The following is a 25,966-nucleotide window of genomic DNA, read 5'->3' as shown; positions in this document are numbered from 1 at the left end:
ATAGCGTTTTTTTATCACATTTCAATTCATTATCGATTTAGAATAAAATTGCTAGATAACAAACCATCTGACATCTGACTCGTGCTGTTTATTTATTTGACACATATTCCGCAATCTGTAAAGAGTGTACAGTAAAATTGCGGAGCTGCTACGATCATACACTACGACCGATTTCTCTAGTGTTGGTGATATTCCAATCATCTAATTTTAAATCTTGCTGTTCTTTAAACTCAAAGCTATGGCTAGTACGATTTCATAGGATCTATCGGATACCAACACCCAGCCAAGGCATCTGTTTGTAGAACATTGTTTTCGCAGCAACCATATGAATTTGTTACTTCAACTATATATTGTATATTATTTAAGGGAGCATTACGAGGTTATTCGAGAACGAAAATTTAGGCAAGGCGTCCTAAAAGGTGTCCTTGTGTCTGTATAACATCACATTAAAGTCTTCTTTAGGATAATAGGGTGTGAGCGGACTAAGTGTAATGAGCTTCAAATAGTCTTAAAATTGTTGGTGACTCTCGCAAACAAAGAATACGCTTCAAGTGGAATGTTTGTTAGTCAGTCATTTTCCTTCACATCGGCATTTTGTTGCCTAGTGATCTTGTATCACGTGTGAGTTTATGCTACCCCGGTAAATCCAGTAGCGCTTAAAGATGACACGGAAAACTAGGTATTCGGTATAAATAATACTCGATGCAAATGAGTGAAACAGGCACCATTCACATCTCTCCTCATCGATTGCAATGTAAAGTGCAGAGAGCCATAGTTTGTCAACACTGACTAGTTCGGTGTAACCAGAACACGGCCACTAGAATGGGTTTACTTGGACGGGCTTCGCTTCTCGCATATTTGTTGTTTGATAAGATACTAGCGCAGTCGGAGGCCATTTAGCGCTGCAGTGTCAAGTGTGATGAGTAGTCAGTGTGTATGCATGGCTGCTTGATTGAGAAGAAAAAAATGCAAACAATAAACGACCGCTGCAAGACACGTGACTTCGAAGGAAACGATGAAAAGGACGGCATTTACCTTCCGAAAAGTCTTGAAGGATAACGAGATGCTATTAAACGCATTGTTTAGCTACGAAACTGTTAGATAACAGATATCCTAGATTTCTGTGTAGGTACATGTCAATGTCGCCACTTAAAGTTCAGTTCAGCCGCAGGTGGATATTTTTAGCGGCGGAATCTACAATTATCGGGTAATTATACCACACGTCGAAAAGCGTAGCTTATCTTTTGCAAATCTTTTGAAGCCGTTGAACATATCGAAAACGGAGGCATGCGACGGGATCACGTCTCTGACAAGGTTGATAACAATTTAATGACTTTGTGTATACAAAAACCGTAGCAGATAAGACTCACGCGAGAACATGCTGATCAACAGATAACATTTCAGTTCTATACTGGGTCAATCCAGCGCCATCTCCTTGATGTATAGCAAAACTAAACATGTTGAAGGGAGCTAGTACCATCGAAACTTACTCAGCGTGTCCAAGCCAAAATGAAAATCCGTCTAGCGATTGGTGTGGTTTGGCTCCGCGGTGATTAGCCGGTAATTTACAACGATTACATTTATTCAATTACGAGAATGAATACATTATCTTGCCCCCGAAAAGCAGACGCGTTTCCATTTTCAGGGGAGGAGGCGGCTGACAAAAGCGGCCGCTGCGAGGGTCAAAAGGTTCGCTAGCCCGTCGCAAAACGCTGTGTTTGCGTTTAATTTAATTGGTCGAACTATAAAAATTAGAGATAATTATCGCGGCTGGTACGGCGCGCTACGCGGTGTGCTGGAGTTTACTACTTCCAGTCACACTCGAGAGCAGAGAGATTCTGTAGCCCCTGCCGCCTCCTGTCAGTAGTGTTACGATCACTGTGTGTTTGATTATTTGCGAAGTGCCTCGAGGACACCCATCGATTAGCAGTTGTTTTTCGCTCTATCGACTCTAGAGTGCTAGCCAGCTATACAACTGCAGTCTAGCTACTGCTGCTGTTGTTGTTGCTAAGCTACTGATAATGTGCAGTTGATTATGTAAATTGGGGTCCTATCGTCGTTGGAATATCGACCCTGACAGCAGTACAGCTGCTAGAACGCAGGGATTGTGTTGGGCAATGTTTAGTACTATAGTTAAGCTTAACATCAGAGCAAGCCAATGAACCATTACGAAAAACGTTTTTTGAGACTAGTTGGGTAATCTATTGCCCAAAATGAAATATGAGATTAGTGATTTTGGAAACTATATATAAAACACATACATTCAATCTCGCTGTTCAATCCCAGATAATGGTACATGATAGCAAATTAATACCCACCTTCGACAATCCGGGCGACAGTAAATGCGGTGAATGGCTAACTTCACAGATTTCATCCCGGTAGTTTATAAACGGATCGTTGCTGCTTGGATCGACATTATGGCAGTTCTGACCGGGGAAAGTGTTACGTGATGTCACCGATGCCGAGCCTAATGACGAAACTGTCCCAATACCGCTGGGCGAAGTGGCTGAGATGTTCAGCGGAGAGCTTGCTGTGGAGGGCGATGAAAGGGACGACGACGAACAGGACGATAGCGATGGTGATGGCGACGAATGTGACGAGAGCTGGCTGCTAGCGGTGCTGCCGTTCTGTGGATTGTGATGAGCTACCATTGTGATAGTGGTTCCATTGACCGTGATGGGGGAAGCCACTGACGTGACTGATATACTGCTGCTGGATCCGAGTCTGTGTTCGGCACTTTCCAGGCAGTTCAGTTCATCTTCAAGCAACGATTGATAGTTATCGACAATCATGAAATCGTCAAATACATCGTTGAAGAAGGGACCAGTTTCTTCCAGAGGTATACAGGCATCGCCCGCCGTCGGTGCCAGATGCGTTAAATCGTCAGGTTCATCTTTTAGCACTGGAACAAAACAAAAAAAAAAACATTAACACATGATGAACAGTTATCGTGGACATTTGAACCACCAATGACAGAAACCATGAAATGGGATTATATTGATGCAATTTACACTAGAGTAAGGAAGAAAAGCCCATTGTACTATTAGAAAAAAAAAACACCAGACCAGCTAATAACGAACAAATAGTAGAGTTTATGGAATTTATGGGTGATGTTATTTTAGCATTCCGCCCTGAATATAGCCCAAATTGGAGCTGCCTATGGGCAGGACAAAATAATATAGGAAAAAGGATGAAACATGAGCCTAGCAGAGCGTATATAGTTGCCACCGAAAATGAGGTCAATGAAGGTCCATTGGGAAAGCAACGCTGCCTCCCAAAATGACATGTCACGAGAACGACTTTCTCGTTTGCCTTAGCTGATTTTCTTAAAGCTGTTCCCAACTAAAAGAGGAATCGACCGATTCTTCTTTCTCTTTTTCTAGGGCTGTTGCAACGGAAGTACGTCTGCTACAAAAAAAAAAACGGATCCGGCGCACAAATTTGACAGTTTGACAAACAAAGAACGCCAAAAATATTGCTGGTCATATTTCCCGTAACATCAGTCTAAATTATCACTACTTGTATCAACATCATCATCAAACAGTGACGTTCGTAATGGCTGTCATTCCGTCACAGCTCACATCTCGCTGGCACACGCGGAGCCATCTTCAATTCATTGTGTGCTATCACCTGAGGCTTCATACGCTATGCTTATTGTAACGCAACCCATGAATACAAAATTGGCTAGAAAACTTTCTTGCTTTCAGCAGAAGGGAACAGTTCGGTCGGGTACTCTATTACAACGGACTTCTGCCCAGCCTCCTCCACCTTCTATCAGCTGTGGCGCAGTAGCAGTGGTGCGACGTTGGAGCAATCCAAAAGATGGATACGGACATAGCAAACAAACTAGGCAACTGGGGCAATGCGAAAGCTCCCCCGAAAACGTCGTTTCTCCTATTCCTCACAAGCTGGAAAGCATTGCTGAATGGGGAGGGTGGGTAGATAAAAGGTACGAAAATTACCAACCCTCGATAGAAACAGCAAAATTTTTCCATCGACTTCTTTCGCTAGAGCGTCAGAGTATTGGACGTTCCTGGCAGATAGTGAAAAATTTCAGTGTAGCCCACCTACGGGTTCAAATAAAAATGTGGCTTTATTGCGAGTTCCACGCATCGTTTAATGCTGGTGGGATCTTTGGGAAAAATCGATGACAGCGCATCTAAACTGGGTTAATGTTGTTTCATGCTTCATTTCAACCATGAACCTGATAAGTGTTATCAAATGCGAGTTTTTTTCTGTATACTAGGTGTATGCAGGTGTTTCACATTCTCGTGATAAAAAATGTTTTTTCCTTGTGAGCAGTGTTTGGTATCACTAACATTCTTTTTAACCACCAACTTACAATCATCCATGTGTCATAAAACAGTGGACAGTGAAACATAAAATATTGGTTTGAGCTGGCGACACAAAGTCTACGATAACACATCAACTACGGCGAGACTGCATTCTGACTAGTTGAGGCGGCAGACCGCGCCGTGAAAGTAAACAAACTTCAGGCCATCACGATATTTTCGAAACGTTTCCAAAACGGCTGACTAGCGATAAGTGTACATGTATGTATCCGTAAATGTAGAACAGCACAGCCGGCACAAAGATAACAGATAACACGAAGACCAATTCGGTCTGCGAAGCGCTAAATTTGTCTACTTGGGTTAATGGAGGCCAGTTACGGATGGTTTCGGAGAAACAATTTCAGACCCTCACAACTTGATTGCGATTAGCAGAAGCTGTGAAATAGTCGTTGAACGGATTCGACAGCCATGTTTCGGCTCAATGATTGTTCTCAACTAATTGGCAACTTTAAACATCATGTGTGAGAAGCACACGATGGCGACATTCGGAGTATGCTTTTTTGTTATCACACTCAAACAAATCTACTTGTATCATAATCTGCTATTGAATTTCATATTTGGACTGTGTAAATTTAAAACGAAGAAACATTTTTACACATTAAAAAGTTAAATTGAGGGATATAAATGATAGGAAACAGTGTGAAATTTAAAATTATTCGAACGGTTCCGAAATACTGTTCAAATACCAAACAGGTTCAAATTATTTAGGATTATAATTAGGCTCAGAATCGCCATTTTTTTTTTGAAGCCGGATATCATAGTTCTAAGAGTTTGCCCACATAAAAGCATTCATTAAATAAAAAATAGATCTTGAATTGGACGAAAACTGACTAGAAAACGGTTTGCCTAATTTTGGAATGATTTTATTATATTTCACAAAGTAAAATAATATCAAATTTATAGAGCATTAAGAGCCAGTTAGTGGGAGGCGCGACCGCATGTTGTTTCAATGTTCTCCAATTGATCTGGAATTTTCAGCGTTTGTTTGTCTATTCAAGGTAGGAGATTTTGCAAAATTTCAATTTTTTCTATTGAGGTTAAGTGGGGTAAAACGGCCCTCAAAGAAGATATGTCTAAAAATGTCCAAATCACAAAAAGTGCAATAACTCTTGCTAGACTTGATGGATTTTTTTTTAAATTTGTGCTATTTTTACACTAATAGTACAATATATGGCAAAGGTCACAATATATGGTAAAGAGGTAACATGACGAAAAAAAGTACATTTTCCTTATAATTTTTTTTAATTTAAGGGTCTTCCTACTCTTTTCAACATCGCTAGAAAAAAGTTTTGTATATAACGTTTAGAAGGTTAACTCAAGAGCTTTAATTTCATGTATAACCCTTTCCGATCAAGCCCACACAATTGTGTAGGTGAAAAAATGACGGAGAACAAAACCTAAATCGAACCAATTTCTATATAAAAACACTTGCTTGCTCCGGTTTTTAATTTTTCGTAGTAGCTGCGATGTTGACACTAGCGTTGTGGAAATAAGACAATGAATAGGCCGTTCAAAAGGCTAGAGAGTAGGTTTTGTTCAAGTCACCTTTTACCTACGCAATTATATGGGCCCGGTCAGAAAGGGATAAGCCAAGTGCGTCAAATGGAGTAAAACGGCCCTAGAAGTTTTTTTTTCCAAAAACCAAAAAAAAGCTAAAATCACAAGTTTTCCTTCTAGATTTGATATATATATTTCGCTGAAAATTTGGATAATCAGAACTGTCCACCTTACTAGAAGATACGCCATTTGGGGTAAAACATTCCTCGAAGAATTTTTTCCCAAAATGCCATCAAAATCACTAAACTGCAAGAAATCGGGTTGAACGTGATAGATTTACTGAATATTCAGATTATTACTCTAGCTCAATACGAACTTTAAGAGCAAGGTCGGGAAATCTGAGTCTTCGCACCAAGTGTGCGAAATTTGTTTTTGCACCAAACCAAAATATAGTATAGTGAAGAAATACGTAGTTCTACGTCGAAGTGGTTTCAAGTTAACATAAAATCACGCAAATAACACTGTTGAAAAAGAATAGTTGAGAACAGATTCCAAAGACCCAAACATAGCCTAGAATCACAGGAAAATTCTTAAAAAACGGGCCAAAACAGTAAGAGGATGACCCTAACTTGAGCTTCAGAAATACCAATTAACGCTTCTAAAAGTAAGAGAACGTGAAAAAAAGGAATCCGAGTTAAGTTAAAAGTTTTCTAGAAGCCAAAGACGGACTCATCATAACAAAAGAAAAAAGTGAAAGTGACTCTTGATAGCATCTTATGACTATGCTCTCAAAACATTTGCATTTTTTCAATCATAAAAGGCTGCTTTAGTGTTGTTCCGTAGTAACCTTTCTTTGTTTGATAAGTATATCTACCCATTCCGCAGTTGCAGTTTGATATCAATATCAGTGCGCCGCGATGTTTTTCCCACTTGTTTGGTTTTCGATAAAATACAATCCTCAGTACCAAGTTATAAGATATTAAGAATGAAATTTCTCGTAAAGCGATGCACGAAGACCGCTGAAAGTCACACATTTGTGAAGAGAAATTGCGGAATTTGAATTTATTGTGAAGTTCAGTGTTTGGTGGAAATATAAATAAAAAGAACAGCTCTTCACGAATGCATCGCCACCATACCGTGTGCGTGAACACAAGTCCCGCAGTACGGTTTCGATGTCTGAGACGTATCACCCTAATTATTAACTCAACCCAGGCGCGTTTGGAAAAAAACTGTCGAAGGAAGCGCAAAGTTTCTTTTTCGTGCTCTCAGCAGCAATGGAGTAGGGTAAGAGTATTCAGAACCGGGTTAGAGCTATATTCCATCGGCTGGGAGAATGTAGTCCATCGATTTTTCTTTCTTCATCTTCCCTGCACCCGGGTGGGGAAGGAATCAGGTGATTTTCTGAAGTTATCGCGGTTGAGTTGGAACTGTTTGTTTACTGTACAGTTTTGCATAGAGAATATATTATTACATTTTGATGATGATTGATGATAAATAATAAGGTGGTAAAAATCTGGTAAAAAGGGATATGTTTCTGTCATTTGGTCGATATGTGGAACAAACCACCAAAACAAATTTACTTACTTGTTAATCCTGGCTCCTCCTCCGAGAACATCAAGAACCCTTTGTTCATATCTTGCGTGCGTGGGGCAAAAATAGTATCGGTCGCGTGTTTCGGTTTGTTACAGTTGACCGTAGCAGCAGTCGGTGCAGGATCCGGTGGAGTTCCACTGGTGGTTTGTGGATTGAGAGTAACAAATAGTTTCGCTGTTACCGACTGGGGAACCTTACGCAATGCAGCTATTGTTGGCTTGTCACCAGTGCCTATTGTAACGGTCGATGGTTCTTTCTTCGGTACGGAGTTGAAAATTGATGCCGTCACTGACACTGGGCGTGGTACACTGGCAGCGGTAACTTTCCGAATGATGCTGTTGCCAGTAACTGTTCCAAGCACTTTAATCACTTCCTCTGTTGGTGGTTTCTTTTTCGCTGTATTTTCCGACAATAGTTCGGATTTGGTAGTGGGATTATCAGTATTAATGTGATTGATATTTTCTTTGAGCACTTTATCACTAGTCTTCACTGCGGTGTCCGTCACTGCGACAGCTTCTGCTTGTGTAGCGGTTGATGTTGGTGATTCCGCAGTTGATTTTTGCTGACGTGCCTCCAATTGAGCACACGAGTATATTTCATCTTTGTTCTCGACACCACTGCAAAAATTTCAATTTGGGATTTTGAAGGGATTGCGTCCAGCAGAAGCTCTACTTTGGTAGCATCACTCAGCACAACACACGGCGCGAGGTAAATTTACTTTTCTTTACATTTTTCCGCCCTACTTTTTACCGCGGACAGATCCCAGAACGAGCATTTTTTCTTTACATAGACCGCTTGCACACTGAATTCAGAAGGAAAATCTAAGGAAAGTAAACTAACCAAAACGATGCACTTCTTTTTTTCTGTTCTGTGTTGCCCCGCAGGGCTGTGGAAATTCGAACCGGACTAGACTCTCGAGAGTTGCTTTTACGAAAATCGCGCGCGCGTATTGCTCTTTAAAATCTCTGATTTGGGGATTGCGTATAAAAAATTAGATTCTGCTTACTTTTTCACTATGGTTCGCATGAAGTAAGGAACACATCACAATACCACTATATAAAGAGGATAAAAAATCTAACGGTGCGTTACTACGGAATGCAATACGAAATTTCAACAGGAAAATACTTTCATTTTAATGGCAGAGAGTAAATTCCCAGTAAAAAAAAACTCGTTAATCCATTACTCGTTTCAGCATTGCATAATCACGTAAAGGATCGTTCGCTAATGGCCATAAAAAGATATAGCAATATTTAATACATGTCTTTGAACTGACTAAGTAGAGAAAGTTTTGATGTTCTAATCTAAGCGGCATTTTGTTATTACTTCAACACATTCATACTCCTTTGAATACGATACCAACAGAAAATAAAAAATAGGAAACGATTTTTTTTCAACTCGAACATGGAGTTGATTGTGTCCACATAACATGTTTCAACTTTTAATTTCGCGGAAGAAAACTTCCCCGTGCACGGAACATGCAATTTTCCAGCTTCTTAGCGTTCAAGCGTGATCTCGCGTGGAACACACCTACTCGGCTCCCGTTCCGATTCTGCTTGTCGGCATTTACTCCTAGATCTGCCGACTTGTTTTTCACGTTGTTGTGCATCAATACGCCATTCGCCCGTATCCTATTTATAGCGGCGATCGCTCTTAACCATCAATTTGGATCGCACCATTCTCTCGGTGCTCTGCTGCTGTTTGTCCTCCTCCACATGGGAGAAATTTTCAATTCATTACTCAAGCACGACCCCACTCCCTTAGGCCAGGGTGCAGCAGTTTGTGATGAAATATTAGTTATTTTTCTACCATGCTGCAGTAGTACCATTACGAGATTACAGACAATTTGGCCCCAGAAGTTGCTTACAGGAAGAATCTCATCTTCACTTGACTAATGGACGCTCATTAGTACGGTAGCAACCGATTACGACATCATCGTAACAACGGACCGCCTTTGATTGCACAGAATTTCCAAACCGAACATTGTTTGCGTTTGTTAACGAAAAAATCCGTCAATCATAAATATTCCACAGTTGCATCTGCTGGATGGCTATAAAGTCACCCCAAGTTTTTTTTGTCTACTCTTTCGCGAGCGTGTGGCAAACGAGTGACAAGTGAACGAAATTTGAAAATAGGTTTATTTTTGCCAGCGTCTCGGGAATAACAAAACAAAATCCGTCGAGGAATACAAAATAAGAGAGCTGGTGAAATGAACACGAATGCCGGACGCACAGAGCGGCGCAGCAAATGATAGCATTTTTCTAATTTCGATTGAATTGAAAACGGCTTCAGACTTGAGAAGTGCCGTCTATGCAAGTGCCGCCACACGCACTTATAACACAGACACAAACCAGAAAAACGAACACATGTTTCAGTGGTTGTTTATTTATTCGGTGGTATTTTTCGACAGCTGATAAGGTTTAACCAGACAAAGAGAGTGAGCATGGAGGTGAAAGGTTCTCACTGCACGGGGGTACTCGAACAATTTGTAATTATCGTGCTTAGCGCGGTGGTCGAGGGGATCGGTTGCGTAACTACTGCGGCTTATCGAATCATTTCGGTGCGGATTAACTGATGCTGGCTAAGAGGTCACGTTTGAAAACAATTTTTCTACCAGCTATGACGTTTAACAGAAGATTACTTAGGAAACACGGTTAAAACGCATCGTTGAAGAAAAATTTTATGCGCCGTGCTGGAATATTGTTGCTCAATTATTACTTTTACTTAATATTTTCCATCTATTAATGTCCTTTTAATTCATGTTGTGAAAAAAATGTCCTTTTAATTTTATTTAGAAGCCAGTGGTAACTATATGTGAATTGAATTTGCTTTTTCGATTGTGATTATAAACGTCTGAACCAAAGTATCACAGAATTAAAAAAAATAAGCTATGACCAATTGTATTAATTATCTTGCATTTCTTTGCTTATCCATTTATTTCCATTGAATGGTTTTTATCAAGTGGGCTACTGTCTTAGCTCGATAATTTTTTTGTAAATATGTTGTTTATTGTGCATTTAAAAAAATAGTTTCATTGCGTTATCAAAACAAACAATTCCGCCGTTATTGCCGAAGTGGAAAAAAATCGCAACTAAAAAGCTCTATCTATCGTGAACCGAAGACAAACTGAAACCGAACGATTCCGAATCCGACGACGACACATAGCTAAACGAGACAAATTGAAAACAATTAAATCCATTATATAATTCATACACGCAAGCAAGCTGTCCACTACTCTCTACCAGTACTACTGCAGACGACAAGACACGAGGCTTTCGCTGATTGCAGACCGTGCGGCTTCGGCTACTGGGTAGGAAGCCGCAATATTACGGCAGGACTCTGAGAGTTTTAAATTTATTCATGTAAACAATCAGTGAAGGAATAAGTTTCCAGTGTAAGAATGAGTACGCGATATTTAGTCGATATGCAAACGAACTGCGGTACTCTTTCGAAATGTTGGTTGGTAAATAAAAGGGTCTGAAGATGGAATTTTGCATTATTAAAAGTTTACTTCTGTTCTAGCTGGGGACTCAATCACATTGTTTTGTACTATATCACGGCACCAATCGAGTCCCATTTTGTGTCATAATTCAATTTATGCACGCAGATGGACTTTCTCCTTCTAGGGCGTATAAGACAACTTACTAAACATCAGCCGTCGGACCAGGTTTGGGAATAAGATTGCTACGTGTTACTTAAATTCAATCAAAAACCGCCGCCTAGAGGAGGTGTTCGTAAGCCTGTTGTTGCTGTTGCTTGCAGTCAGTCGGGAAACCAATTGAGAGTAATCTTCTCGCACTAGGCGGCACGTTGCTGATACATAACTGGTTGGATGCAAGGCCAAAAATTTGAATTCAATTTTTGCTTAGCAAAAATATATTCGCGAAGGCGACATCCTATGAAAACGTGGAAGTGATGAGGGCTATAAAATTCGACTTTGAGCAGGGCAGCAATTAAACAAAGTGAGTGATTCGACGTGGTCGATAAAGCATTTTGACAGAAGAAGCAAAAAAGAGGTCTCCGTGTTTGCCTTTGGCAAACAGAGAACATGACGAAGCTGATGATGAATTCGACGGAAGAAATTTTCCATTACGCAAGATATGGTGACGGTGGTTGCAATGATTGGCCATGAAATTACTGGTTATGCCGATACATTATACATTTCAGGGAAACATTCCACTCAACAGGCTTATCCAGTCAGGATTTGGCGACAAAATGGACCGCAGATTGAATGATGTTTACGATTTCATATCCGAGAAGTTAAGAGGTAAATATTTCGTCTCATTTAAATAGATTCTATATACAAAATTATATAAGTGTGGATTTATGTTGTTTATTCATAACGGTCATTTCGAAAAATAAAAGTCTTGTTCAAAGACACAAGAAATTGCAAACTGGAATCTTTTTATTTCTTTCTGCACAGGAGCGAAAAACATATCATCAATATTTCCGTCAGTTCGTCTATGAAACAGATTATTACTGATTATTCGAAATAAATATAGTCAGTTTTCAGTTTCGCTTTTAAGAACATTTTACAATGGATTTAAATAGAGAACAAATAAGGTCCAAGAGTAATGGCGTGTGAAATTAACCTGAGCCACACTTCCATGTAAAATGTTATCAAAAAGGACTTTGCATATTCAGCCTTTAAGAATCAGAAAATTCACGGATTACCTTGTAAAAATACTGCCGGCAGGGTTGCTAAACCTCGGTTGTTGCTGAAAACGCACGCAGGTCACATTATTTTTTGGAACGAAAAGTTTTTTACTCTGGATGTACCGGTAAAAGAACAGTCGAGCGATATCAAAATGCGTCGGCTGTGATGGTTTGGGGAGGTTTATCAACCAAAGGGAAATTACCGTTGCTATTCATTGAGAGGGGCGTGAAAATAAAAGAAGTACTACTTGCAACACGTCATCAAAGGCCATTTGCATTCTCGCGCTAAAAAGCTTTTTGAGAAAGACAGTTTTTGCTTCCAACAGGATTCAGCAACAGCGCATAAGGCATTGATCCTTCAGAAATTGTGTAAGCAGAATTTGCCTTGTTTCATCAGTTTATCTGAATGGCCTGCATCGTCACCGGATTTGAACCCGCCTGACTTCAGTATCTAGGGATACATGCTAAGAAAGTTGAACGACGTTAGGCATTTGAGTTTGGACACATTTGAAAAACGTTTGGTCAAGTTTTGGAACAAAATGCCGAACGAAGTTGTGCGTGCAGCTTGCAATGACTTCAAAAAGCGTCTACGGGCCGTTATCAAACACAAAAGAGGAAGATTTGTACTCAACTAAGTACATTGTAATTTTACTACTGAGCAATTCCAGAAAAAACGGGCAACCAAATTAATGGATCACTTTTGATTTGACTGAAACTTTGCAGAGACGTTTCTATAGGCAAAAAATGCCATTTTGTGCTATTGGTTGAATTTTTCGGAACACGATTCATTTTTGAGATGCTAATAAAAATGCTATTCGGGGAAGGTTACAAATAATGGTAGGGCCAAAACGGTTTGATTGATCGGTGTGATGTCTTCAGCAAAGTTGTGGATAGTAATTTCGGCTTTCCGAAAAAAATATACACTCTAAAAAAATTATTGATTTTTTGAAAAAAAAAGTTGAAAGAGAAATTAAAAATTGATTATCTGAAAAAGATTCATTTTAAAAATTTCTTTTTTTATAAAATCTACAAATGATTACCTAAACAATGCGACCGGTTCGATCATGGAGAAATCAAGAAAAAAAGTTATGGTTTTGAAATGTTTCAGCCAAATAAAAAATGACAAATTATAAAAAAATAGTGAAATTTTTTGTGGAATTGCTCTACTTATAGATGTTTTTGAAATCGATTCCGAAGAGAAATAAAAATTTGTTTGAGTTTTATGACATAAATAAAGTGTATCACTTTCACGTTGCCACCCTGTAGATGAGTTTTTGTGAGAAAAAACCTTTCAAAACATTTTTTTGTTTCTACTGATAACTATTTTTCATGATACAAAAAAATAGCGAAGCAAAGCCTTGGTGCTACATTCCGACTCGGAACTCGACCTTCTATTTATCATACACAGACTTTGCGCCCAACTTGTTTGGTGTACAGGACAATTGCGAGACTAGCGCTGCGATCCTACAGTCTCTCCCGAGCCGAGATTTGAACCTACGCCGACTGGCTTTTTAGAACAGCATCGTCCTCGAGACCAGCTGGGAGGTCATGATACTAACTGGAAAATATTTGTTTTGTTTAAAATTATTTAAAAATCATTTCCTCATATATTTAAACTTTTGACGTAGGACTACGTCTTTTTTCACTATACTAGGGTACAATCTGTGAAAACTGAGTCGAGCATGCAACGTTTTCTGTTGGCAGAATGGAAGTTTTCAAATGCTAATAGCTCTCATACAACTGTCCCGAATTCAATAATTAAAATGTCGTTGGAAAGCTAAAATATACAAGATTCCGCTAACGCCACTTGTTATGATAAATTCAATACTGACAACTGAAAATTGTGCAGTTTTGAGTTTTTATTGGCAAATGATACCAAATACTTTTAAGCTTCATCTCACAAAGACCCGTTTCAAAATTCACAAAAATTCCAGAAATATAAGTAGATGTGCCTTTATTGCACAAATCTAGAATATCTCTGAAAAGACGGAAAAATGAGATTACGACTCGTTTATTACATGCACATAATAAAACCAAAAAAGTTCAATAAAAATAGGAAGTCTTAAAATTCAAAATCTTCACGAAAATGAAAAAAGAAATTTTCAGCGCAAATTTTCAAACGCATTTTTTTAGAAATTATGTATTTCGAGTTATGCCGGTATTGAATTCGGAAAAGTTTCAAACTTCGGAGAAGTTTTAAAGCCAAATATCCAGATACATTTTCCACACGATTGCCTTATTTCCCTAACACAGATACCAAAAAGGTAGACCAAACAATGCCAAGCAGTCGGCATCGTATTGGAGCATAACCGTTCAGAAGACAACGAGCCACTATTGGTTTCAATTGCAGCAGTCTGGTAGTGGAAATGATGTATAAGCACTTTCGTAATGCGATTATTTTCAGTTGTCGTATGTTTGCTGATGCGTACGGTTGTATGCGCTAGTTTAGTTTGCAATGCCAACCAAATAACATCTCATTGGGCAAAATTCTCACATCGGTCGAAGGTTTATAACGTTTTTGTTATGTGAAATTTTCGTCAGCTCGCGTGTTGTTGGTTCGTCCACAGATGTTTGTGCAACCTGTTTCTTAGCTAATTTTGTTTACTCTCCCTTGTACTAAAGAGATGATAATCTGCGATGCATTTGCGGTTGATTGATTTCTCTAACCCAGACATCAAAAAGGTAGGCTAAACGATTGCGAGTATACTTTCATTGGAGAGAAATGTCAATTTGTATCGCATTTGTACCAAAATTTTGGAGAAAACACAAGTGATGCAGCGAAGAACAAGCATACATGTTTAGGAGGAAATGGGCCATCAGTTTAGTTAACGAATAGTATCGTAGTCCTACGTCAAACCTGCGTTTGTGTACTACGGCACATACCCGCATACTTTTTTCCAATAAGAAAGAATCAATGATTTTTCTGGATCACACATTTACCTTGTTGGTCAAGAACTACGGATTTTTATTTAAAGGGCGTTTTTTGCTGGTAGTTCAAAAACAAGCTGGTGGTCGTGGGCTCGAATCTTAGTAGAATCAGGCCATTTGGTTGTTAAAGGACTTCAACATGAGTTTACTCTCAGGCTCTCCATTAAATACCATTCCTTCAAGCTGAATTCTACAGTATTCCTGTTGACTTTCCTCCAAACAAAAATAAGTCCCTCTGAACTTTAATGAAACTGCTCTGAATAACGTGTAATAGTTCTCTTCAGGGAACTGTAATTATGGCGCGATATTGGCTGGAAGAGCGAGATTTCGGTGAGACTCCTCCTTCCTCTTGACAAAATATAAAATCCTACTTATAATAAAACTGACCAGAGGTTTAGTATTAAGAGCCTCTTCAGCGAATTGTGTTTGTGATGCGGAGTTGACAGGAGAAACGAGGTTTCTATAAGATAACTTCCTCTCGACAAAATAAATCCTTCTTATAGTAAAACTGACCAGTGCAATATTCATCCTCTCCCGGTAATTGTAACTAACCATATTGGCACAGGAAACTAGGTTTTGATAAGACTCCTTCCTCTTGACATAATAAGCTCCTTTTAGAATAAAGCTGACCAAAGAGGAACGTTAGGTGAGCTCCCTCCAGGGAATTGTAATTTTGTGGTATTGGTAGGATGAAAAGAGGCTCGGTATAGTAGATCAGTATGCTTGAGACGGAAGGGTAAAACACAAGCACGGATATAAATAAAATCGTAACATTTACTTCAAACTGCCAATAATATGAAGTGCGGAGTACAGAAAACACCCGAGTATTATCACAATAGATTAATTGTCTATTATAAAATCGCTTGAGTATAAATTTGATTGCAACGATCATTAAGAAAAACTGGTATTTTCGCACAAGCCTAGAAATAACTGGACGAAACGTATCAAGATATTAACAAACACCGAACTGTTCACTATTTGGATTTGGATTTAAAGCAAAGTAATGTACAAAACGGAGTAACATAAACAATTTGCATTAAGCTGGTCGATCAAGTTATATATTTGTGATACAACCTTATCAGTGCCAGTAATTGCAGCACCGTGTTTCGCCCAAGTAAAAAATGGCACAAAACATTGAAACACCATCACATTCCCACGGTATTTTCCGGTCATCATCCACGAAACGGTGATAAGATAATAATTTGCACCTTCTGTTCATTTGCTCAACTCGTGAACCCAGTGCCGCGGGAATCCGGTTTGCACGAGGAAAGAAATAAAAGAGAAAAAAGGTTTGGATCTAGTGAACTGCAATTCGCAATCCAGCATCGTTGTCGTGACACTAATCTCAATCACAGCGGGTCATCTATCTTATCGTGTGTGTTTTTTCTTCTTCTCTATCATTAAAAACTGAGTAAACCACACGAATAGTCTGTATATCGGGAGATCTATCTCAGCTAGATAGTCTTTTTTTTATTGAAAGCTTTAGTATGTGATGTGATTCACGGTACTTCTAACGTTGACTTATTCAATTTTAATAAATTTCCCCAAAATAACAAAGTTTTAGAACCATTAAGAAACACGCGTGATTCTGAAAGCAGCTTCGGGAATCCTAGCACTGGTAATGCAACTGCGACAAAAGAATGTTCAATGGTTAACCGATGTGACTAACGAACCCCTTTTGCGGATTTATCGAGAAGCAGAAAACAGAAAAGAGGCAGAAGAAACGAATTGAATCGAATTAAGTCGGCTGAGCACTGCTACACACACAAAACCAGTCCTCTTTGGAAGAACGTCCACTGCTACGGACGCCTCGAGAGCGACATATATAGATATATAGCGTTTTTATGCACTTCAGTTTATTTCGGGGAGGGCGGCTGCTGCAGTTCTCGATACAGCACATCGCGCTTTTACGATTTTAGCACTACCACACTGCTCGAATGCTGTTCGACGGTGTTTACAGAGGATCAGATCTTCGTTCACCATGCAACGTGTCGAGTTATGTAAAAAAAATGTCAGTGGTTGTTAATTCAAAACTGCACACAGGTCTCCGTCCACTTAACCGGAAAGTCCAGCATCACTAACCACACTGTTCTCCCCAGAGTTCTCGAAAATTCTTCTTTCCATTATACCTTATTCACTCGCGCGATGCAGAATTTAGCGTCGTCAAAATGTTATATAACCGCGGATGAAATCTGTTTGTTCAGCATCGGTACAGCGTGTGCGAGCTGCGACGTTTGAGTCGGTGTTCTGTACGGAGTTGCAAGAGCGCTTCGAATGATTCTGCTTCTGTTCTGTTCGGGGGCAATTTCTCCGCGATTTTTTGTCTTTTCGCTGCGATCACTCCGATGCGAGACATGAAATTGCAGAAACCAACGGTCTTCTCCCCTTCGTTTCTTGAATTTCACTTCGCAGCGCTTACACCCCGAATATGGTTGGCAGTCTTTCAGAGTTCAATTGAATCTTCTTCGCTTTGAGTTCGGCGATTCTTCACGGATATGTGAACACTTTTCCTGCACGGTTAGTTGTGTACGCGGCGACATTTATCGCGCCATAGATGCAAACAATGAAGTTTCGAACTTACGATAGATTGCCTCGTTGTTGGCAAATAACCGAGTTACTGGTGGGTATTCGTTTGATTACAAAAACAATATGGCGAGAATACCAAAGCGGGACAGTGCTACTGGATAGAGCGAAGAACGATTACGGGACAAGGGGAAACGGAGTCCTGTCTGATTTACGCGACGATACCGGTTATTAGTGGAGACGAGGACTAAAGTACAACACAATACAAAGGGACACAGAAGATGTGCAGAGAAGGGAAATAAAATAAGGACTCGGTTAGGCGAAACGGTCGCACCAATGCGCGGTTTCGGCGAATGTTCTGCGTTTCCTACGAGCGCCACTTGGTCCGAGATGATACTTGCTTCAACTACGCCGCGATTCGAACTGAGTTTTTCGTCACCGAAGCGTACTGCTTTTCGATGGATGGAAAATTGTAGCGCTGCCCGCCAAGTGGTTGCAGGCGGTCGCGAGAGCAACATCCAGAGCAAGTTAAACGTTGAGGTTATCTCTATCTTCGAGAGAAAGAGAGTGAGAGAGAACGAGTGTTACGGGCGGTCTGTGACGTGGTATCGTCTGTGTGTCAGTTCGCACCGCTGCATGCTTAATAATATCGTAGTACTACCACAGAACACTTCATACTCAACTCAAACGGAACTGGCGATGCTCCGGCAATATGCTGTTAGAAGGGTGTCACGAATGGTATTTGGGGTGAATACCAGCGGGAATATCCTGGAAATCCTGTTCTACTTTTTTGTGTAGACGAACAATCAAAACCATTTTATTTCAAATAAAAAGTGGAGGATTCATTTAGCTCCTTAAAGAAGAACAGGAAATAGAATGTATCAAAGCGACAATCACAAAAACTCTCAATTTGTTTTTTAGTCACACAGTTTGGTAACTAAAATATTAACATAAACTTCAACAGCTTTTGAAGCAGAGTGAAACCGGTCGACACCAATTGTTGGAACCACTAGAACGGGAACACCGTATTGCCAAAAAAGCTACAAAACAGAAAAAAATCCAGCTCCCGACTAGCCGAAATTTATCCACCTATAAGCAGTTTCAGTCCTTCTTCAGTTAACTCAGGTTTTTACTACACCGATATTCCCGTTGATTCGCCAGTGACATGCCGTCGAAGTTGCCGTGTCATGCCTCTCGACATATACTTTCACGGCGCACCGTCCGCCCGGGGAACACCAAAGGCCTCACCTTTTTTGCACATTTATGACGACACTCGAACCACGACCTGAAGTTGATGGAACCAGTGCTTGTAAGCTGGAGCCCCCGTATAAAGGCAAAGCATAGATACGTGATAATTGGCGAATGGTGGCGAAAAAAGCATATAGAAAGATAGGTAAAATTCGTCAGAAATGATGAAATTCCGCCACTGATTCACTGGCAAACGGCAGTAGTGCGATGGAAGTTGTAAAATTTTCTGCACATGCTGCTGCCGTTGAAATGTTGTTTTTCGGTTGTGTGAGTTATGTATACGCACACGGTCATTAAAAAAACAGGGCTCCAGACCAGGGCACAGCTGAGAGACGTCTACGCGGCCGTTGGGAAGAGAGCAGCTGGTGGATGAAGTTGAAGTTGGTAGTTGAGGCGGACAGGGAAAACTCGTTTATGCCGGTGTGGTGCGACTTCCAATCGTTGGTATCCTCTGGGCAGGAAGCAGCTGTCGCGCGACGATAGCATGTATTACGCCGTGACAAATAAACACCTTCGAAGAAGCAAAATGAAGCACTACACTCTCAGCGTCAGCCGTGATTCACCAGTGAGAGAAGAGCAATTATTGCACTGCTGCGATTGTGCTCCGTTGGTATTTTCCATTCAACATTTCGGATGGAAGATCCAGGGGGTACCAGAAAAAGCGGGGAGCTAGCAGCGTTGCCATCATGTAACCTAGCTTGAATATATAACTACAACTTAATATTTATGTAGTATCGCGCACTGGAAAAATTCTTTCTGTATTCCTCTCCGTGTTCTGTCCCGAACAAAAGCAGAAAATAAACCCGGGCTTTTGCATTTGTTTCCTGCACATAACGTACATAGCTTTCCAATTTCATTTTCATTCGCATTTTCACTCTCGACCAAGGCTACTCGCACTTCATTGGCAGCGGAAATTGTGCTTTTCCTGTTGCTCGCGTTTCAAGTTAGCTCCGAGGAAACACTGCCGAAAAAAAAAACAACATAGAAGCCCACCAGCAGTCTTTCTTGCATAGGTTTCGTGCATTTCAGTTTTCGGGAACAGAAATTGGCTTGCAGAATTTCTATTAATTGGTTTTGAATGTTCTGCCATCAAGACATTTTTTATTTACTGCAACATGAGAGATACTAAATAAAATTATACCTGTTGCGTTTAAGTAAAATTGTGTCAAGTAGATAAAAGCTATCCAGGATGACAGAAAATGTTCAAATTAGAGAAGTGCATCAATGACTCCTTTTCAAATGAACCCAAAAATTCTTTAAGTGAATGAAGGGATACTTATTCACCATTAAAAAACGTAAATAGAGGATGGTGCCGATCAAACGTAGTTTCACCATAGCGTGAAGTATGTTGTAAACACTGAAAATTTTAGTAGTCCATTAGGGCAAACCATAAATCAGGTCTTTTTCGGGATATACACTGAGAGATTTCACAGTATACAAGATTAACACACATGCCCAACACAACCAAATCGAACGGTTGAGCGGTATATATTACATTTTTGCTTCATCTCAATCATAAATCTAAACTGATTACTTTGTATACTCGCTACTGCCAGAGTTAATACAAAAAGAGAGTCCGCCTTCCCATATTCTCTCCTCATTGGTGATGGGCACCGCAACTCATAAAATAGCTAAAGAAAAAATAATAAGCTAGACTTGTCAGGTGACACGATATCGTTCGGGCTAAGCGGTGGTTTTTTTTCACGGTTTCATGCTTGTGAAACGCACGTGGTAAATATGGAAAATAAACTAGGGTTGGATCACATGATCGGATATCCCCCAACGCTGTTGCCGCCAAGCGAACAGCACTCATTTGGGTTATTTCTGGGTTCCGCTAATTATATCGGCGTGAAAACACGCAACGATGACATAACGATAGGAGACAATAGCTGTGTGTGGGTAGCATTCACCCCCAACCCACATACCGTTACTGAGCGTCCCGAAAAATCTTTCCCGAAATCACGTGAAATTTTTATAAACGCATCGATGGATGCTACATGTTTTGACAATATACAATGTCGAGCTTTTTTCTTTGTCCTACGCCGGATGGCTTGTGACTTGCACTCGGTAATCTGGTTGACTGTTTTCCCATATTTTTTGCAACGTTAGTGGTGACTTTCGGAAAAGTACTGAATCTCCATTGTAACGTGTCAAATAGAGGTTCGTGAAAAATGTTAGAATAATCAAATTGGATGGACCATTATAAAAAAAACTCGAAGCTAAATATTGTTGAGCTTTATTTTTTACAAAGAATTATTCAAACAATTATTGTGCTTTATAGAACTATAATTAAACATCAAACCAGATTTGATGCTGTAAACTTCGAGAACTTTGGTGGAAAATTTGCGTTAACCTGAATGATTGATTTGTTAGTCATGTAGTATTCAAAAATTACGGGCAATCAAAAATGTCACGGTTTTCCAATTTCAATAATTTTTTTTTGTTGTATTGGTTTATTTTTTGTATACTGTTGTTAAGTTTTTGTCAGAGAAGTTTTTTGGCCCCCTAAGAGTGAGCACTTTGATTTATTCAGATTTGATTTTGGGCAACTAAATTGTCTATCTAAAATGCTTTTAAAAAAAATTAGGATTTTTAGAAACATTTTAAAAACAAAAGGTGATTTCTTGAAAATCAACAAGAAATCACTTTTTGTTTTTAAAATGTTTTTTTTTAGTGTAGGATTTCGAAATCAAACTTTTCAATATTTTTAACCAGAAGATCAAACATATTCCTAAAAGTCATCCCTTGACAACTATCTCTATCTTTTGTCATTGTTCAGGTATATCAATTTATAAAAATGACTGAAGCCCTTTTCAAATGTTATTATAGAAAAATTTCCAAAAAAATATCAAAGTGGTTACTCTAAGCCAAGTTCACACACCGACAAAGTTCCATTGAATCCTGAGATGGTGCTGCCAGCCTCTCAGTAAAGTTGGCGTTAGATTTTTCTATGTATTTTGTTTATCAGTACCGTTTTTGATAACCCTCTTTTGGGAAAGCGAAACGTGTCGTATTAGTGGACATCAATTAACTAGCCCGATTTTTTTCTAAGAGCTAGATTGATTTGAACGCCTCTACCTATCTTTGGAAGAAGTTTATGACTAACTGATCTATGTTCAACACATTAAGTTGATACAATCCTGGGATTTTATCAAACTGACGAAAGCTTGACAAAAAATTAACTTCATATTGAAAACCTAGCTAAATTAAACTGAAATACATATGGGTCATTCCATACGATGTGTACATGCCACTTGGACACGACCATCACAGATTTTGTTCAAAGTTGGGGGAATTATTCATCTACTGTCTCTTTGGAAAAATCCCAATTTTGGTGTCGATTGGAATACCACCCGCTCTTCAGGACCCCCCTCTTCATTGCAAAGTCGCCCAATTTTTGTCAAAAAACTCTTTTTTCTTATTCTTACAATTCATAGACGTAAGATGTCAGAAAAATACCGATAGATGATTTTTGAAGAAAATAAACCAACGAATCCAGAAAAAATATAAGTTTTGACCGGAAGTGTTGCCAGATAAATAATTTTTATATTTGAAAACTAAATTACATTTTTCGTCAAATGCAGCCATTTTTATTTTAAATTTGATAATTTCATTGTGTTCCTTGGAAAATTTTACATAAGAAACAACTATCATCCCGAGGTAATATGAGCCAATCACGAGATATTACATTTTTACGAAAAAAGTTGTAAATTTCGTAATTATTTTATTTTAAAATTTATAGACGTAAGACACCCGAAAAATAGTGATAGGTGAATTTTGAGGAAAATAAACCAAGGAATCCAGAAAAAGTATTATTTTTGCCCGGAGGTGTTGCCAAATAGATTATTTTGGTATTTTAAAATTAAATTTGCATTTTTCGGCCAATGCAGCTAATTTTATTTTAAATTTGATGGTTTCATCGTGTTTCCCAGAAAATTTTACGTAAGAAGCACTTACCACTCCGTGGTAATATGAGCCAATCTCGAGATATAACATTTTTACGAAAAATTAATTACGAAATTCAGAACTATTTTCGTAAAAATGCTATATCTCGAGATTGGCTCATATTACCACGGGATGATAAGTGTTTCTTACGTAAAATTTTCCAAGAAATACGATGAAACCATCAAATTTGAAATAAAATTAGCAGCATTTGCCGAAAAATGCAAACTTAGTTTTAAAATACAACAATAATCTATCTGGCAACATTTCCGGTCAAAAATAATATTTTTACTGGTTCCTTGGTTTATTTTCTTCAAAATTCACCTAGCACCATTTTCCGGGTGTCTTACGTCTATAAATTGTAAAAAAAATTAATTACGAAGTTTGCATTTTTTTTCATAAAAATATTATATCTCGAGATTGGCTCACATTACCTCGGGATGATAGTTGTTTCTCATGTGAAATTTTCCAAGGAACACGATGAAAATATCAAATTTCAAATAAAAATGGCTGCATTTGCCGAAAAATGTAAATTTAGTTTTAAAATACAAAAATAAATTGTCTGGCATTACTTCCGGTCAAAACTTATATTTTTTATGGATTCCTTGGTTTATTTTCTTTAAAAATCATCCATCAGTATTTTTGGGACATCTTACGTCTATGAATTGTAAGAAAAAGAAAAAAGAGATTTTTAACAAAAAATGCGTGACTTTGCAATAAACAGGGGGGTCCCACAGAGCGGGGGGGTATTCCAATCGACACCAAATTTGGGATTTTTCCAAAGTGACAGTAGATGAATAATTCTCCCAACTTTGAGCAAAATCTGTGATGGTCGTGTCCAAGTTTGTGCTTTTTCGTGGTCACTTCGTATGGAATAACCCATATCTAGATAAAATTATAATTAATAAGTAGAGACTCAATTTTTATCAAACTAAACAACTTGGACACGTATTAGATTTGAAGAAAAATGTTCAATTATTTTAAGGTTGAAATTAAATTATAATGATACTAATTATGAATAAAGGATAAAATGAATATCATCAATAAATCAATAAATTGTGAAACAGTTTAAAATTTTAATGTAAAAATCTGGAACGAAACACAAATAATCACAATAAAGCTTGAAATTGCTCAATCCTAGCTTTGAAATATCTCAAAATTTAATGCATTCAGGAAGTAAGTCACCAAGAGCCTTATTATTTGAAATTAGAATTAGAATCATGATGCGTTGTTGGAATTTCATTATTCTTTTAAAATTCAAAATTGAAAAAAAAAATCACACTCAATTCGACTTACATTTCTGCATCCTTAACTTTTTACCAAAAGTTTTGGAATAATGTAAAGTTTTGATAAAAATTAACTACAAGGATAATTTCAACATGAATGAAATAAATTGACAACAGATGCTTGTAGGAAGTTAGTTATTATGAAGTTTTTGGTGAAAAATGTCTTTGAAAATCATTAGAATATTTTCTTTTTAAATGTTTGAATTGAAGAAAGGTAGAATTTCATTAAGGGGCCATCCACTTACCACGTGAACAGATTTTTAAAAGATCTTGAACATTTTTACATTTTTAACGGAAGATCGAATTTCTGCTGTTATTATATAATCTACTATTTTGGTTCAGTTTCTAATAGCACGCTAAATGTATTTGCCAACCAGCACAAACGTAACGTAATCGTACTGCATATTCCACCGAACGTTGGCTTTTTCTTCTCCTTCCGGTATCGCTACATAGAACCAAAATCACGTAAATTTCCGGATGCGAATTGGTGTATGGTGCAATGTATCCGCGGAAGAGTGTTACAGAACCCCACTAGAAGAGTACGACTGGCGAATCGTTACTCAATAATTGATCGCAGAGTATCGACCATTTGGGAGCGGAGGGTGCCCCGATGGGGAAATGGAGAAGCTCCGAGAGGATGCACATGTCGAAGATAATTACATACAGTGAAACTGGTGATGAGGGGAGTCCGGTATGCTCGGGTAGAGGAGCGTCGCTCGTAGAAACGTTATTGCGCAATTTAAATTGAACATTATCTACAGACAGACTGCGGCTGCGGCGCGAATGATCGGTTTTCTGGTGCATTCTGGGTATATTCCTGAACACAACAGGAAGAGAAAATGCTGTGGGATGTTGGGTGTAGTGCAAGGTGCTGATATTTGATCTGTAACAGCTGGGTGGCGCACAGCGCTTTGGAAACAGTAGAGCACAGACGGAAAGTCGGCGTTACGCAAAAATTTGCTTTCCTTTTAATACACGGCTGATAATAATGAAATCAGCGAAAATTTCACCAGTCTTACCTCGATTGCGATTAAGAATATCGCGCCAACTGCCACCTGGATAAAACCAGACTTTACTGCATAGTAATAGTGTTAACACACACCGCGGATATTTGTTTACTGGGAACAAACGCGGGAGCAGTGGGAGGTGGTCAGACGATAGAGTAGCTTACTAATGGCAAAACAATCGCGCGGCGCAGTTCGCTGAAATCGTGAGCTGTCACGGTTGTTGAGATATCAGATACAACTTCGGTCGTTTTGATGCTGGTTTGGCGTGATGCCGCTAGAAAGATAATAGTAGAACGCGAGTGATGATTTACGGATTTTCGAAATTTGCTCTACATAACATAACGCACCCCTGGAACTGTTTTCAACCAGACTGACAGACGTCAAATTCAACACTTAGCCCCAGGTTACAAAGGTTAGGTAGAAAACGAGTCTGCAATGTGTGTGGTGAGTCAACCGGCGGCGTCACAATAATGTCATACCCCTCTGACGAGACCTGGCAGTTCACCAATGCAGGCCTACGTGTGTATACTCAGGGCGTATTGCGTTTATTACTCGACATACCGACCGAAGGCATGAGGGAGAGGTTGAACTAATGCGAATGACGCCGTCCGAAACACAACTATCTCTGATTGGTTTTATTTTAAACACACACGTTGGAATGAAGGTTCGATATTACGTTAGTTTGCTTAACCCTTTTTAAGCTTCGTAGTCGTACAGAATGCTGTGTGCGACAAGGGGGCTGGAGTAATTTCATACAATCTGATGCAACATCGGCGAGTTAGAGGAAATACTTCAACTGTTACTAGTCGTTTCGTGAGAATTTTTACAGGAATCAACAACGGTTGACCTATATATTGGAAAACAGTTGGCTAAATGTAAAACATTTCGTAATTTAGTCATCGATGGGTGCAGTACGCATGTGGTACGATTCACAAAC

At 39.0% G+C, this 25,966-nt stretch overlaps 1 protein-coding gene across 2 annotated transcripts in view; it reads right to left on the bottom strand.

Moving 5' to 3' along the window:
* Positions 1 to 25,966, bottom strand: part of LOC129729310 (protein similar) — a 221,752-nt gene that overhangs the window by 20,486 nt on the left and 175,300 nt on the right. For both annotated transcript variants that reach the window (XM_055687839.1, XM_055687920.1), the window contains 2 exons: positions 7,434 to 8,059; positions 2,319 to 2,902 (listed from right to left, as the gene is read on the bottom strand). In XM_055687839.1, the coding sequence (XP_055543814.1) occupies positions 2,319 to 2,902; positions 7,434 to 8,059 (1,210 nt within the window). The remainder of the gene's footprint in view (positions 1 to 2,318; positions 2,903 to 7,433; positions 8,060 to 25,966) is intronic.

The sequence above is a fragment of the Wyeomyia smithii genome, chromosome 1, assembly GCF_029784165.1.
Source record: "Wyeomyia smithii strain HCP4-BCI-WySm-NY-G18 chromosome 1, ASM2978416v1, whole genome shotgun sequence".
Lineage (NCBI taxonomy): Eukaryota > Metazoa > Arthropoda > Insecta > Diptera > Culicidae > Wyeomyia > Wyeomyia smithii.
The sequence above is the reverse complement of the archived record's forward strand: the minus strand, read 5'-3'. Positions and strand labels throughout refer to the sequence as shown.